Below are 15,076 nucleotides of genomic sequence, written 5' to 3' on the forward strand. Positions count from 1 at the left end.
GGAAGTAGCCTTGCTCTGTAACTGTGGTATTTCACAGCTGCAGGGGTGGAGCTAAAATGTAATATTACGACTGTCTTTCTGCTTCTGCATTTTTATGAGAACTCTGACCTACATTTCAGACTAGGTCATAATAAAACAATCCATATGTCAATGGGTGCTGCTAGTCACTCCCCCAGTATTCTGTCGCTGCAGCACACTTGTAATTCGTGCATTTATGTATTGTGACGTGATTAAAATGGTTTGTCTGTTACCATGTGCACTATAAAGACCCAGGTTCCTTTTCCATACTGGTTCGGGGATTTGTTTTTAATACCGGTATTGTAATAATCTTGGATAATGTTTGGATAATTCTGAGGTGTTAAGTGATACATAGAAGCAAATTATCTTTCTACGCTGCTTCTGACGAGCAAGCCCTGTGATTCTCAGTAGTTGAATTATTTTCACAGTTGAATTTCTGTGATTAAAAACTTTGTGAATCTTCATTAAATACAAATTAGCCAGAAAATGGTGGTACTTACAGGGAATTTTAGGTGATAAAATACAAAAGAATGAGTTCAAGTGGCATGAGTTTGTTTTAATTAAGAAATGAATTAATCACTCTGACTTACTGGGCTTCACTGTTCTACAGATTCAACCAATTCAAGTGACAACATCTACACAATGATTAATCCAGTACCGCCTGGAGGCAGTCGATCGAATGTAAGTCTGCTTTCTAATAATTTACATATCAGATACCATAACAAATCATAATTAACTTCATCAGTTGAGGGTAGAGCAGTTTAATTGATTTCAGCCATTGGTTACAAAATAGAAATAAAACAAACCATCAGAAAGTGATTAACTCTTCATCAACTTTGTTAATTTTTTATGCTTATTAAAATGGGGCTGTTCATGCTGCTCTGGCCAAGATCATGTCAGTAATGCATCCAGTTAGCAGTCGCATTTAAAGGGATACAGTCGTCTTATAAACTACTCGTTTTCAAAAATTGGTTCCAAGCACTGCCTGTTTCTGAGATCCCTCTGTCAGCGTGGGTGGATTTTTGTGATCATTTGAGAGATTTTTTTTCTCTCTCTCCCCCTTGGGAGGGTGAGTATATAATAACAAAAGCTCGCGCCAAAGGGAAAGCTGACTCTTCAGGGGAGAACAGCAAAACTGACTAGACCCAAAGGTAGGGATTTTCAAGGGATGAACTGAATTTCAGTGGGATTTGGGCTCCTCTGACAATCGCAGCCCAAATCAATGAACTGGATAAGGGGAAGTGCAGAGAAGAGGGCCATGTTCATTGTGATGTTGATGGGTGTTGCAGGTGAAAAAGATCAGACCAGATTGACTTTTCTTGACTTTAAGGGTATGTCTGTCCTGGAATAAAAGACCTGTGGCACAGCCGTGGCTAGGCCTGGGTCAGCTGACTCGGGCTCATGGCGCTTGGGCTGCAGGGCTAAAAACGGTTGTGTTTGGGCTCTTTGCAGGGTCCTGAACATCTACACAGCAATTTTACAGCCCTGTGAGCCTGAGTCAGCTGACCTGGGCCAGCTGTGGGTGTTGGCTGCGTAGATGTACCTTAAGGGGCTTTATAACTGGGCCCTGAAGCTTCATTCTGTGCTGCAGCTTGGCACATAAAACAGTAAGATGTCAAACCCATTATTGACGGGTTTGGGGGTGTTTTTGTGCCCATGTTGGCTGCATGTCTGTTTGTACAGATATTTGCTGGTTTTGACTCTGTTTTGTCTTCAGCTTATGAAGGTAAAGTGACTCGAGTGGGAACTCCCTTGGCCATTTCCAGTAATGTGATCTTTGCAGATTTAGGGACAGGGAAACAAAATGAGGGAGGAGATGAGGATAAACAAAAACCTTCTTCCCCCACTTCTTTACAGTAGTGCCCACTCTGTGCTCGGTGCTTTCCAGTCTCCCAACGAGGGTGGGCCCTGCTGCAAGGAGGTGACGCGTTATTGAATCTGCCTGCCCCTGTTCAGTGTGGAGCATGGGAGTGTGGTACCCATAAGTGGCTGCGTTGGCTGGATCAGCTGTGAGGATCCATCACTCCTGTCTGTGTGCTGAGGAGGAATGGTGTGGGGGGTGGGAAGACATCGCACCCATCCACTTAGAAAAAGAAATGGTGGTGCCAGAAGGTGGGTGTGTCAGAGCATGACGGTTCCACCTGAAGTCTGTTTTGGTTCGGTGCTCGGTAAGGGAGGAGCTGACGGCATTGGCTTGGAGGAGCTGTACAGCAGTGAGGAGAGTGCTCCTCCATCCGGCCCGATAGCAGGCCTGGTACTCTGGGTCTCTAGGCCTTGCCTGAGCAGAGGCTGCCAGTTGGCCTGAATCCTGGAGTGCTCTTCGGCTTGGTATGGAGAGTGCAGGTTGCTAGCTAGCTTTGATGGCTTTATTCACCAGGAAAATGGCAGAGCCGGGTTCAATTCGCACCCCTGTGCTCGTGGGTCAGGAGCCTGGCAGATGTGAGGCACTTGACGCCCAGGCTTCAGACTGCTCAAGAGCAAACCCCATTGTCTGACTTGAGGAGCTGCATGGGTAGGCCCCAAAGGGAGGCTCATCCGTTCCCCCTGCAGCCAGATGGATGACGTTCACAGCACAGGGGGCTGAGGGGTGGATCTAGCTAAGGTGATCATGTTGAAGCCTCACTGATCCCTGGGAATGAGCAGCACTGGGGGAAGGAAGATGAACGGTGGTGTAAGGAAATATGGCCGGCTCTCTCAGCCGGCCATTGAAATGTGCTGGCAGGAGATCTTTGGCCTGGATTTGCAATGGTAGATCAGGTTGCGCACTCTTCAGGCGAGAGGTGGTTTTGCCATGCAGTGATCTTGGAACACCCCCTCATGGCCAGAGAAGGATGTCACAAGCACAGTGGAGTGAAATGGGGGGAGCCAATCTTCGTAGGGCACAGCATGTTGACCCCCGCGTTGGGTTATAGTGGCTGGTTCACTTGGGGATATGCTGGTGGGGAGAATGTGTGCCCTTTAGACATCACTTCCTGGCTTCAAGGAAGTGTAACTGTTTGGGCTGCCCGTGCCCACGGGTGGGAAAGTAGCTGCAGAACCATTGTGCTACTGCGTGTGTGCCTCTGTCCGCTGAGAGAGCACTGAGTGCTGCTGACAAGGCAGCTGGGGGTCACCCACCACATGTGTGCATGTCCCCGCCCTCCCTGCCGTTCTTATTGGGGCAGACCGTCTGATGGCGGGGCAGGAGGGGTGAAAGGGTCACACGCATGTGTCTGAGCACGGGTTTCACTGCTGTGTGTTTGTGACTGTGTTTCTGGAAGAGGGGTTTGAACCCCCGCTCACCATAGCACCTTAGAGCATTAAACCAGGTGGGAGAAAGGAAGCCCTCCCTATCGCGCCTGACACCCGTCATATTACCCGCTTGCCTCATTGGGTGTCTTGGCTGACTTGATAGCCCTGTGATTCAGGTCCTGTCAGCCTGCCACAGTGAGTTATTTCCAGAACGGTGGGGGGCCCTGTCCACTGCGGGTGTATGGTCCCAAAGGAGGGATATTAGTTTCTCTGTAAACACTGTTCATGGTGGAGGTCGCAGAGGGTGAAACCAGAGCCCTGCTATTCTGTGTAGCTATAGAGTCGGGGGTAATTGAGTCGAAGGCCAGAGGGGACCACCAAAGTGTCTGAGACCTCCTGTATGTCACAGGCCACACCACCATCCGCACACTAAATCCAACAGCCAGAACTGGACCAAAGTATTACCGCCTGCACCCCCTAGTGATGTAGCCATGCCAGCAAAACCCCCAGGTAGATGCAATGGTGCTGACAGAAGAGTGCTTCATTTGTGGACATGGTATTCCTACCCTGTCGGAAAAACTCCTTCTCTCCACATACTCTGTCTACGCTGGAGGCTGTGTAGGCATAGCTGTGCCAATGTGGGCTCTGTAGTGTAGACGTAGCCTTAGTGACCAAGACTGTAACTTTCCTGAGGCGGATAAGTTTTCAAGGGATATTGCTTCCCAGCCCAACAGGAGCCAGGTCACCTTTCCGTGTCTGGGCAAAATTTGGATCATAGAACATTCTGCTCTGTTTTGAGGCCATCTTTGCCAGTGAGAGGGCTGGTGTGCTTGATGCTGATAGGAGTACGGGTCTCTTATTTTGGGGTTACATTTTCTGCTGTTTCCTTTCTCAGTTCCCAATGGGGCCCGGTTCTGATGGCCCAATGGGAGGCATGGGCGGTATGGAACCACATCACATGAATGGATCGTTAGGTAAGCTCAAGGTTGGCTGAGCGGGAAGCGCACTAGAGCTGACCCTTAACAAGCTGTTTAATGCTGATTAGAGCTCTGTGAGGGAGATACTATTGTCCGGTGGCTTTTCCTGCCTTGCTCCTGGTGTACTAGCCAGTGATTTTTGGAGGCACATGAGCACTGTGAGCTCTCAGAGGTCTGAGAATCACCCTATTTCCTCCGGCCCATACCCCACACAGCCTTCTTTTGCCTTGACCTACCTGCCAGCTGCCTGTCCGCCCACGTGGCTGGATACTCTTCTGTTGTAGCATGGAGCACTATCGCAGTCTCACTGGAGCAGCATTGATAGATTCAGTCAGAAAAGGAGCTTAAACGCAAAACCAGTGTTGGTGTTTAATTGAAAGCAGTAGAAAGGCCACCATTAACCTAGAGTCTGTCTCCTATGTTGTCCTGCTCTAGGAGCTATGCTATAGCTTGATCAGTGTCCGAGTGCCACAGGGAGAGCCAAGGCCCCTGCAGCTAACCTGCCATTTTTCTAGTGCCATTCAGTAAGAGTGCCCAGCGCTTTGCAGTCAGGTGAGCCGTCCTCCACTCCCTGGAGGCCAGCATACAAAGGAAAGGCAGCTGAGGCCCCCCACCGTTCCCTTTTACCAGAGGCAAATGTTAAGAGGTGTGGGATTAACACAGCTGTGACCTGTATTGCTTGCTGCTAGCAATGCCCTGGAGTAGCTGCATGTAGCAACCGCCTCCTGTTTCTGGATGGCATTCTAGGCACCTGCCCAGCACCTGCTCGAGCACTGAATGGGCTAGCCAAGGAGAACTGCATTAACTCTGAGCAAGGAATGTCACTAACCTGCAAATAAAAGTTCTCTTTCTTCCCCTCTCTCGATAGGGTCAGGCGACATAGATGGACTTCCAAAAGTAAGTGTGCACTCTGGTGACCGTAAAGGTGAATCATTTTCCTTTCAACTGTAGTCCGTCTTTCCCTCATAAAGCATCAGCAGTGAGAAAATTGTGTGTGTGGTTGGAGAGTCCCCAATGTAGGGGGAGCAATAGAGGGACACCAGAGGCTTTCTCCCATCCTGTAGCCCTTTCCCATGAGACATTTGCTTCGGCGCGAACAGAAGGTTGTATAAAACACAGCCGTTCTCTCCTGTTTTCCCACCGGCTGCTCACAGTCGTTAGCGAGGGATCTTGCCAGTCTGTGCTCAGTGACGTATTTGAGGCATACTCCCCTTCTCCTTCTTTTGTCTCCTTAGAATTCTCCAAACAACATAAGTGGCATTAGCAACCCCCCGGGCACTCCGAGAGATGATGGTGAACTGGGAGGTAACTTCCTCCATTCCTTCCAAAATGACAATGTGAGTTGCTCAGACACCCAGTCTCTAAGCCCCCTCTCTTTTGGGATCACAAAATTTATAAGGCTCTGTCTCTGCTTCCTGGTGGGGCCTGAGGTCTGGAGGGGCAGAGGTGATCGTGCTTTCTTTGATGATCGTAGAGAAAGCATGTTGTCATTTAATACAGATCTAGCTGTGGTCCAGAGGACTCGGCACAGGGCTGGGAGCGGAGAAGCCCTGGTTCCTAAACCTGATTCTGCCACTGCCTTTCTGTTTGACCCAGGGAATGTTGCTTAACCTCTGTGCTTTGGAGACCCCTATCCAAGCGAAAAACAAAAAGTAGCGATAATAAATCTTCCCTGCCATTTGCGCTGCATTTTGAGATCTATTTCTGAACAAGGTATTGAACCAAAAAGCATGCAGACTAGACAAGATGGCAACCGCATGTAACAAATGAGGCTGAGGGGGGAGAAAAAACATGACAGCAGTAGGGTCACGTGCTTGTGTAACCCGGCTCTGTGCCCAGTTGGTAGGGTTTTTTAATAAAGGTGTAAATAAACCTTGCTGGCCCCCTTTCTAGCCATCGTGTGCGTGAAATTGACTCTGGTGAAAGTGAGCTATTGTGGTGAGCTAGAGACAAACATCTTCGCTCTGTGAAAACCTCCGTATACAGCTGTGCTGCAGTTTGGAACAGCAGGGAAGCTGCAGGTCTAATCTTGGGACCCCCTATTGATGCTTAAGAGCAGTTTTGCTCAAGCTTGCAACACCCCCTGCTGTTTCCGAGCTGCCCCTGAGCAGACACCGCTAACCATGCTCGCTTTCAGCTGCCAACAAATGTGCACGCATCTTTGAGATCTGCAGAGTATTTTCACGATGGATTTCAAGCTCTACAGATGCAAGAGGCTCCCCCTCTTTTTTTCTCACTGTATTTAGCATTATATACATGCATGCATTTAAATTGCCTCCTACCCCATACTGTTTTGCTTATTTTCTCCCTGGAAAGACCATTATGCAGCGGATTATGTGCTGATAAATTAAGAGTCTCTAGCATATTCTATCTTTCTGATTTATTACATCCAATTATGTTGCTTTATAGTTTTCATAAGCCCGAGTCTTACTTTCATATCCCCTCTTCCCTGGCCTTGGCCGCGTTTAGTATTTCAGTCCTGTTTGCCCAGTACTCATTCTGTGCTTGTCTCTCTTTCAGTATTCCCCCAGCATGACGATGAGTGTGTGATTTCCCTCCCCCTTCCTCTTCTCCAGGATAAAGAGAGTCAGCTGCCATTTGGAGGATCTAAAAGAAATTATGCAAGAAGAAGCTAGGTGTATTGGCAGAGAGACGCGAGGGGGCCAAACCCCAGTTTTAGTTTCATGCAATAAAAAGGCTGAACTTTTTATTCCATAAAACATGAAGGACAAAACTTAAAATATTTCAAGACGTGACAAGATCCTTCTTGTGCGGAAGGATTTATATATGTACATGACACTTTTTTTTTTTTTTTTTTGGGAAACAAATGGAAGCCTCCAGTACCCAACTCCAACCTCTTTGCTTTGTTCTTTTAAACCTGTTGTATGTTTGTGCTGTGCTACACCAGGAAGCTAGTCTAGATATGAAATCTCATGTTGTCTCTGTTGTAGTCCTATTTTTTTGAAAATAAACTGGACAGTTTACAATTGGCGGTTTTTGTTCGGAAGGCGTGTTCTTGTTTTTGTTTTTCTTGTTTGCAGCACAACGCCGCCTCCTCCAGAAGAGACTCCTCCACCTCATAGAAAGTTGTTAATGCAGTTGGCCCCTCATAGGATCACATCCTCAAGAATTAATTGTGATCTTACTATCTGTGACCGTGGCATGCACTGTATTAGTCTTTTTTTCCCCCTCTTGGAATACAAGGAGAGTTCAGTACTTCCCCCTGCGAGAATCCTTGAGCTATATTTCCCCCCCACCACTACCACCAAAAAAAGAGAGAAAGAAAGGGTTAATCTGACCTGGGATTTTGTAACTGTGATCTCAAGCTAACATCTTTGTTGATTTTTGGTTTTGTATTTTTTTAAAAAAAGATGTGATCTTATCAGGGTTTCGCTGTATGTGTTTTGGAACTGGATGGAGATATTTTAAAGTAATTGTTCAAATGTATACTTGCTCTTCTGTAGGCTCACTCTGTAACAAAAAAAAAAAATAAAGACAAAAATGAAAAAATTACCTTTCTTCTCTTGGTAGAGGTGACTACAGAAAAGTAACCAACCAACCATGTTAAAGTGACACTCGCCAGAGTCTGGGATCTATGTACATTACACTACCCTGTAGTTGGTCTTTGTTTTATAAATCTCCACTTCTGATCCATGTATATCACATTATGTAAAATATTATCTCCCTGGATTTCCCTTTGTGCCGATTATTGAGAACATTGTATCTTGTTTCAGTGTTTTTTCTTACCTTGTAGTCTGGTTCTAAAATAAGAGAGGGAAAAAAAGTAATTATTATACATTGTAGTTTGTGTACGATATTTGTTGATAATGTTTTATTAAAGGGATGTCTTTTTTTCTGCACCCCTTCATTGAGATGTTTTTTGGGAACATTGGCTGGTTTTTATTATTCTGACTGCAAGACATGAGATGACAAACTTTTTTTAGTGTGTCATATGAATTTTTTTAAATGTTTGCCTTCTTTTTCCTAGGCATTTTAATTGTGCTTTACCTGTAGAAGGTCGTGGGGGGGGGTGAGGGGGGGGCTGGGGGGGGAAAAGGGTGTCAGTCTCATAGTTACAGTCAGGTTAATATTTAAAAATAAAAAAAAAAATCAAATGAAGATTTGTTGTATTGCTGATACATCCGTGGTCTCCAGAATGGATCATCTTTTTTTGTTTTGTTTTTGTTTTTTGAAGTGAGAAATGACAGACCGGTTTTAATGTATTTTAAAATGGATAGCTAAATTATTGTCTTCATTGGTATGGGATGGTTTTTGAATGAAACGGTTTTTTTCCCCCTCCATGCTGTAATAAATATAAACATAAACATTTGAGTTCAGGTCTCTGCTGTTTGTTACTGGGATTTGCCATGAGAAAGCTGGGCACTTTTTTTTTTTCTTCTAATGACTCAAACACTTTCTGTACAGTTTTGGGGGGCGGCGGGCGAGTTGTATCTACTGAGGATGGGCCGTTTTAACCCCTCCCCCACAAGGAACTTGTATTTAGACATTCGGTTCCAGACAGAGCGGTAGGGTTTAGAAGGGGTGGCAGATCCTAGCCCCAGCTTTTATCCGCTGCTTTGGCAGTTGCAGAGATGCCGCTCAGGGGCTGGTGGAGAATTCCTTCAGCCCAGAGCAACAGAAGACGGAGGAAAGCAGCTCTGTGCTCTTTTCCCCGCCCCGTTGGGCCCTAGTGTAGAGGTGTGCCCGTAGCAATGGGTTCTGGGCTACACCGCCGCCTTGGAGAGGCGGCTATAAATTAGAAAAACCCCTTATGCCAGTGGCCATTTCAGCCCACGGAGTGGCCCAGAATCTGGGCTGCACCAAGGTGATATAAAGTCAAGCTGCACCTCCTGAGCTAGGCCTCTCAGGAGGTGCCGCGTAGAACCTGGGCCCCCGGGGCAGGGGCAGTGGGATGAGTGAATGCCATGGTATGGATAGTTTCCTTTGGGCTATGCCTGCTAAGGACTCCGATCTGTGGGAATATCTCTGGAAGCTTGTCTCCAGCCACGCTGGGATTGGAAGCTTTAACAGTAAGGTCGGGTGGAGGGGGTGTCGAAGTCAGCGTTTCTTCATCTTAAAACTGAAATGTTGATGGACGGCATGTGTCTTATCCATTGGAAGAATGTTACAATTCCCCATCCTGTGAGCGTGCTCATTGGGAGAGAACTGATGGGGCCTGGGGACCCTTCTGTTAAAAGTGGATGTCAGTATTTTAAAAGCACCTTTAGGAGCCTCATTGGGAAAGTGAGATTCCCTGCATGCGGGAGGCTCTCCACACCACAGAAGGCCCTGTGACTCTGTGGGGTGAAAAGGTCCTCCTGCCCCCCCTATATTTGCTGGGGAAGTTGAGCCCATTAGCAGCCAGTGCAGATGGGCGTGTGGGGCACCCATTAGATCTGCACGAGGAGTCGTACTGGAGCACCACTGCCTGCTATGCAGGTGGGAGCAAGATGAGCCAAGTCCATTTAGTCAGTCTACATGGCAATCAGAGGTGTGATTGCAGCTCAGACATACCCACGCTAGCTTTAGTCTAGCCAGCCTGGCTACAACTAGCCATGAAGATGTGGTGGCACAGGGCCCCAGCGCTGGCTAGCGATGCAAGTATGTACCCAGTGTTACGGGCAGGCTTGCACAGCCAGCCCTGAGGCCCACGCTGCAACAGCTTCACTGTGATTTTTAGCCATTTGAGCTAGATTAAAGCTCTAATGCGAGCGTGCCTAACTGGGCTGCCGCCATCTCTGATTGTAGGCTAGACAGCCCAGACTCTGGCTTCATGCTGGCTTGTGGGCTGAGAGAGAATTTCACCCTAGGAAAATTGTGTTAAGTGTATGCCAGGTATCCATCTTCATTAAAAAAAAAAAAAAAAGTTGAAAATTCCTCCTTTTCCCTTTCAGGGGTCTCATCTTCATGCAATTGTTGATTGTTTGCCATTTGTAGAGCAGGGAGTGCTTTATACACAAATATAGACAAGGTCAATTACAATGTAGCTCCCAGGTGACATCAAACTGTGTGTGCTGGTGATAGGCATCAGCAGACTAAGCAGTTGCTGAGAGCCCCAAGCAGCTCAAGGGGGCCCCCTATTCTCTTTTTATAAGAGCTTGTCTGTTTTAGAATTGGGAAGCCTAAAATATTCCTACTTAGGACCCCCAATGGGCTAGCACCGGCTCTGCAAACGCTCAAAACAAAGTGGAGAATGTAGGAAAAGGAGCTGGATTTTATTTGTGGCCAGCATTTGTTGCAGGAGATGCACAAAATCCTGATTGAAGGTGAGGAAAGGATATTGGAGTGTTAAGTTTACAGCTTTGTTTTTAACGAATCGTAAACATCCAGTCAGCATGTGCTGTTCTCACATACATCATGTGGAGGTACTGGTGTAACTCCAAGGGGAAGGTTACTTTTTTATACCCTCACCCCCCCACACACACAATATGAAAAGACCCAATCTGCAGCACCGAGCACAATGGGTTCCGTAATTCCCAGGTGATATTGCAATACAAGTTAATCTTTAATGTAGCTATTCTGAAGAAAACACTCCGTGACAGCTCTTCTCTCCGATTTTGATGTGACTGTTCTCGTTCTGAGCTAAGGCTGTTGTGAACTGTAACTACAGAAAACCCCCAGTGTGGGGTTTGAAGGACTGGCTCCTGTCAGAGTTCTTTTTGGAGTTGGGGTGATCTCTGGTAAGCTTATTAGCATGCATGCAGGGGTTTGTTTTTAATGTTTTTTTCCTCTGAAATGCCTTTTACCTTAAGAATAAATGTGCTTGCATAGAAAGAGCTGTTTGGTAACTTGTGACTGCTGACAATGCCAGCTGTTCATAGCGTTCGGAGAGAGAGCAAAGTGCAGATGCTGGCCTGTTTAGGCAGTCTGGCTTGCTGGGGATATCGGTATAAGCAGGGAACTTTGAAGCCTGGAAAAACCCTGGTCAGGCAGAGGAGAGATGGCCTCTACGGAAGAGGGGTGATGGCTGGGAGCCTAGAGCCCAAAATACAGGTGCAATTACCCTGAACAGTGACAAGGTGCATCAATGTTTTTCTGCATGACCTTCTGACCTTACGGTGGAACAACTATTACCAGATCTAGGATTCGTCTTTTTTGTGAAGAGAAAAAACTTTACCGAGGTTCTGCACTTCAGAACTTGTCTGAAATGTTCTGATTTCTCAATCTTTAGATAACTGAGGGATTGTATGCTGGATAACTGCTAATCATTTGTTGTGAACTGTTTGACACTTGTCCTCTCCATTTTTCATAACTGATTGGCATAGAGAAGGTAAGTTTTGACTTGAATTTTCCTGCTTTTTTTCCTTTTGCTTGTGGAAAGCTTTAATATGGTTTGAACTAGCCTTTCTAATAAATGGTCTGGAAATGTCTCTCTTAAACAGAGTGATGCAGCTTTAATGCTGCTCTCTGGAGAGCTTTTCTTCAGGGGGAACATATTTTGTATCTTGTATCATGTAAGAATGGTATACTGTGGCTGTGCAAAACAAGCCCTGAACCAGGAACCAGTTGCAACACTCTGAATGTTCTAGCTGGGTGGGTGAGGGGGGGGTGTTTTTGCAGAAGACGGTTTAATCAGTTTTAGACCCATCTCTGCTCACTGCAGCCCATGATTTGCTTCTCAAAATGTCTTTGCATCCCCAGGAAGGGTTTCCTTGCTGATGACCCACAGACCACTCAGTGCAAGATGAGCTGTGTGACACGGTTGAATTGTTGCACTGAAACTCCTGTGTGGTTTAGAAAACACCAAGAAAAATCTCCCTGTCTACTAAGTCCATTAGCATAAGGGTCGACTGGCAGGGTAAGTTACCCTTGTGAAAACCAGAAAGTATTTGTGTTTCTAACAAACCTTTGACTTGCGCATTTAGATTTGTTTCCCATCTCGCCCAATGCTGCAGATTTGTCTTAAATTGAGACTGCAAACGCCAGACTTTTTGTTCAGTGTAAAGTTACTCTTTGAGTGCTTGCTCATATCGATTCCATCCTAGGTATGCACATGCCCATGTGCGTGGTCATCTGAGATTTTTGCCTTAGTGGTATCCGTAGGGTGGGCAGTGGTGTCCCCTTGAGTGCCGCGTTTATGCGCCGGTATATTGGATGCTGCCAGCCCTACGCCCTCTCAGTTCCTTCGTACCGCCCAGGGTGGTTAGTTGGAGCACCTTTCCTTGCATAGCAAGGGCTAGCAGTTTTTTGTATTTATCACTTTAAGCCTTAGGGCCTTGTAAGTAGTTGTTTATAGTAGTTAGTGTTAAGTGTAGTTAGATGTTAGAGTCCCAGTGGGGACTTTGCCCCAGGCAGGGCATGCCCCAGTCTCTCAGCTTTAAGCCCTGTGTGGACAGTAACAGGCCTATGCCGGTAAGTGACCCCCCACAGCAGCTGCCTCAAGTGCTTGGGGGAACCACACATGAGGGATAAATGCCATATTTGTAAAAACCTTCGGCCCGGACTCAGAGCAGGACATTCGTTTTATGGGCACTCCTCATGGAGTCCGCCCTTCGTCTGGCTTCCGAGCCACCCTACCAGGACTCACTGGGTGCCTCACTGCGCCCCCATCGCCAGTGCCCAAAAAGAAGTGAGAAAGCGCGGCTCCCTGGGCAAGAAGGGCCACGGGTCACTGGGCAAGGAACCCACTTCGGGCCGCCCAGCCACTCTTGAGCTGTGCATTCGTGCCTCCCAGGTCAGGGCCCTTAGCCCCTTAGAAGGTCCTCTACCGACTCCCAGGAGCGGTATGGGACCTAAACCACTGACTGCACCGACACCTTCCCAAGCTCCCCTGGTGCAGATAGCAGAAGCTTCCGCCCATGCCGCTGATGCAGCACGTGCCACAGGAATCAGCGAAGGCTCCCCACAGGGGCAAGCCAGCCTCTAAGACCCCTCAGAGGGCAGTGGAGCGCTGCTGATCCCCTGAGACAAAGCAGCCCTCTCCACTTCTGTGCTGCAGATCGCCGGAGTCACAGCCCAGATCCTCTACAGCTTGCCCTCGGTCACGGGCACCACAATGGCGGTCCCCGCCATCTCGATGCACGTCACCTGGAGGAAGATGCCTGTCTCTGTACTACGACCACCGTTCGCACTCTGGCTGGTTGTCCTCTCGGCGCAGATCCTGCTCGCGTGTCCTGTGGGAGTGTTTTCAGTCACATCTCCGGTCCCCCCAGCGCTGGTACCAGTCTGCTCGATACCGGCACCAATCCCCTGGCTCCAGGCGATGGTCAGCAGGCAGACTCCGGCATCAACAGCCCCACCATGGTCACCAGAAGGGGATTCCTCTAGCACGGAAGGGCAATTCAGCCCCTCGCCTAGACCCCACCAGCACAAATGGGCACCCAAGGCTGCATCTACATTGGAACCACGTTGGCAGCACAGCCAGGGGCCAGCGCAGTGGCCTTATTGGGGCACATGGGAAATGCCAGCCACGGCAATGCCCCCTTCACAGTGCTCATCGGCGGCTGCCGCCTCAGAGCAACAGCTGGCGGCACCAGGCTCGGTGCATGAGACCTGCTCGGAGATCAAGGCAGAGAAGACTGCACCCACCTCCAAGCCTCTCCCGCCCTTCCCCCCCATGGTAGAAGATGCCCCAGGGCCTCCCCCGGTGGTACAGTAGTCATACTCATCCCCAGACGAAGCAGTTGTGGGACCCTCAAGGGCCAGCCCGCCGGACGAGTTTAAAGAACACCAGGCCCTGCTTCAATGGGTGGCCGAGAACTTGGGCCTGAAGGTGGAGGAGATGGCTGAGCAGGCGGACACCTTGTTTAACACCTCTTCTCAGCCTCTACCCTGGCCCATGTCACACTACCAGTGCATGACGGAGTCCTTAAAATTGTCAAGATGCTCTGGCAAACTCCTTCATCCATCCCTCCCACCTGGGGCAGAAGAGGAGGTCCCTTGGGACATGACAGGATTCTAATCCTGAAAGCAAAAGGGGGCTTAAGACCCATTCTGGACCTGCAACGCCTCAAAACAAGTCTCTCAGGAAGTTGGAATTTCACATGGTCTCCCTGGATCCAGGAGACTGGTACGCCGCCCTCGACTTGAAGGATGCCCGTTTCCATGTTCTAAGGTCAGACATTTCCTCCATTTCATATGGGAGGATGCCATTTCCAATTCACGGTGCTGTCCTTTGGCCTTTCATTGGCCCCAAGGGTCTTCACAAAATGTATGGCGCCAGTGGCCACTTACCTGAGATGTTGAGGAGTCCAGGTCTTCCCATATCTCGATGACCAGCTCATCAAGGGCAGGTCTCAGGAACAAGTGCAGAGGAGCCTTGATCTGATGCATTGCACCTGCCGCAACCTGGACCTGTTGATAAAGGAGCAAAAATCCATATTAAGGCCAGTCATAGATTCATAGATACTAAGGTCAGAAGGGACCATTATGATCATCTAGTCTGACCTCCTGCACAACGCAGGCCACAGAATTTCACCCACCCACTCCTGCGAAAAACCTCTCACCTATGTCTGAGCTATTGAAGTCCTCAAATCGTGGTTTAAAGACTTCAAGGAGCAGAGAATCCTCCAGCAAGTGATCCGTGCCCCATACTTCAGAGGTAGGCAAAAAACCTCCAGGGCCTCTTCCAATCTGCCCTGAAGGAAAATTCCTTCCCGACCCCAGATATGGCAATCAGCTAAACCCTGAGCATATGGGCAAGATTCACCAGTCCAACAAATAGAGTTCATCGGAGGGTTCTCAACTCCACGCGAGCCAGAGCCTTCATTTCAGTGGCTCATTTTCAGGCCAGGTCAGACCTGATTTCCCATGTGAAGAACCACCCACTCACCACAACTCACATCTGCCTGATGTTCCTGGGCCACATGGCCACCTGTACATATGTGGTGAGTTATGCCCGGCTCCATCTA

General features: G+C 48.2%; 1 protein-coding gene across 7 annotated transcripts in view; it reads left to right on the plus strand.

Annotated features, from left to right (window-relative positions):
- SSBP3 (single stranded DNA binding protein 3) overlaps window positions 1–8,558 on the plus strand; it is a 140,071-nt gene extending 131,513 nt beyond the window's left edge. For all 7 annotated transcript variants that reach the window (XM_077825139.1, XM_077825137.1, XM_077825135.1 and 4 more), the window contains 5 exons: window positions 629–699; window positions 4,145–4,223; window positions 5,095–5,123; window positions 5,462–5,563; window positions 6,747–8,558. In XM_077825139.1, the coding sequence (XP_077681265.1) occupies window positions 629–699; window positions 4,145–4,223; window positions 5,095–5,123; window positions 5,462–5,563; window positions 6,747–6,776 (311 nt within the window). In that variant the 3' untranslated portion in view covers window positions 6,777–8,558. The remainder of the gene's footprint in view (window positions 1–628; window positions 700–4,144; window positions 4,224–5,094; window positions 5,124–5,461; window positions 5,564–6,746) is intronic.
- The last annotated feature ends 6,518 nt before the right edge of the window (window positions 8,559–15,076 follow it).

Source organism: Eretmochelys imbricata, chromosome 8 (genome assembly GCF_965152235.1).
Source record: "Eretmochelys imbricata isolate rEreImb1 chromosome 8, rEreImb1.hap1, whole genome shotgun sequence".
NCBI lineage: Eukaryota > Metazoa > Chordata > Testudines > Cheloniidae > Eretmochelys > Eretmochelys imbricata.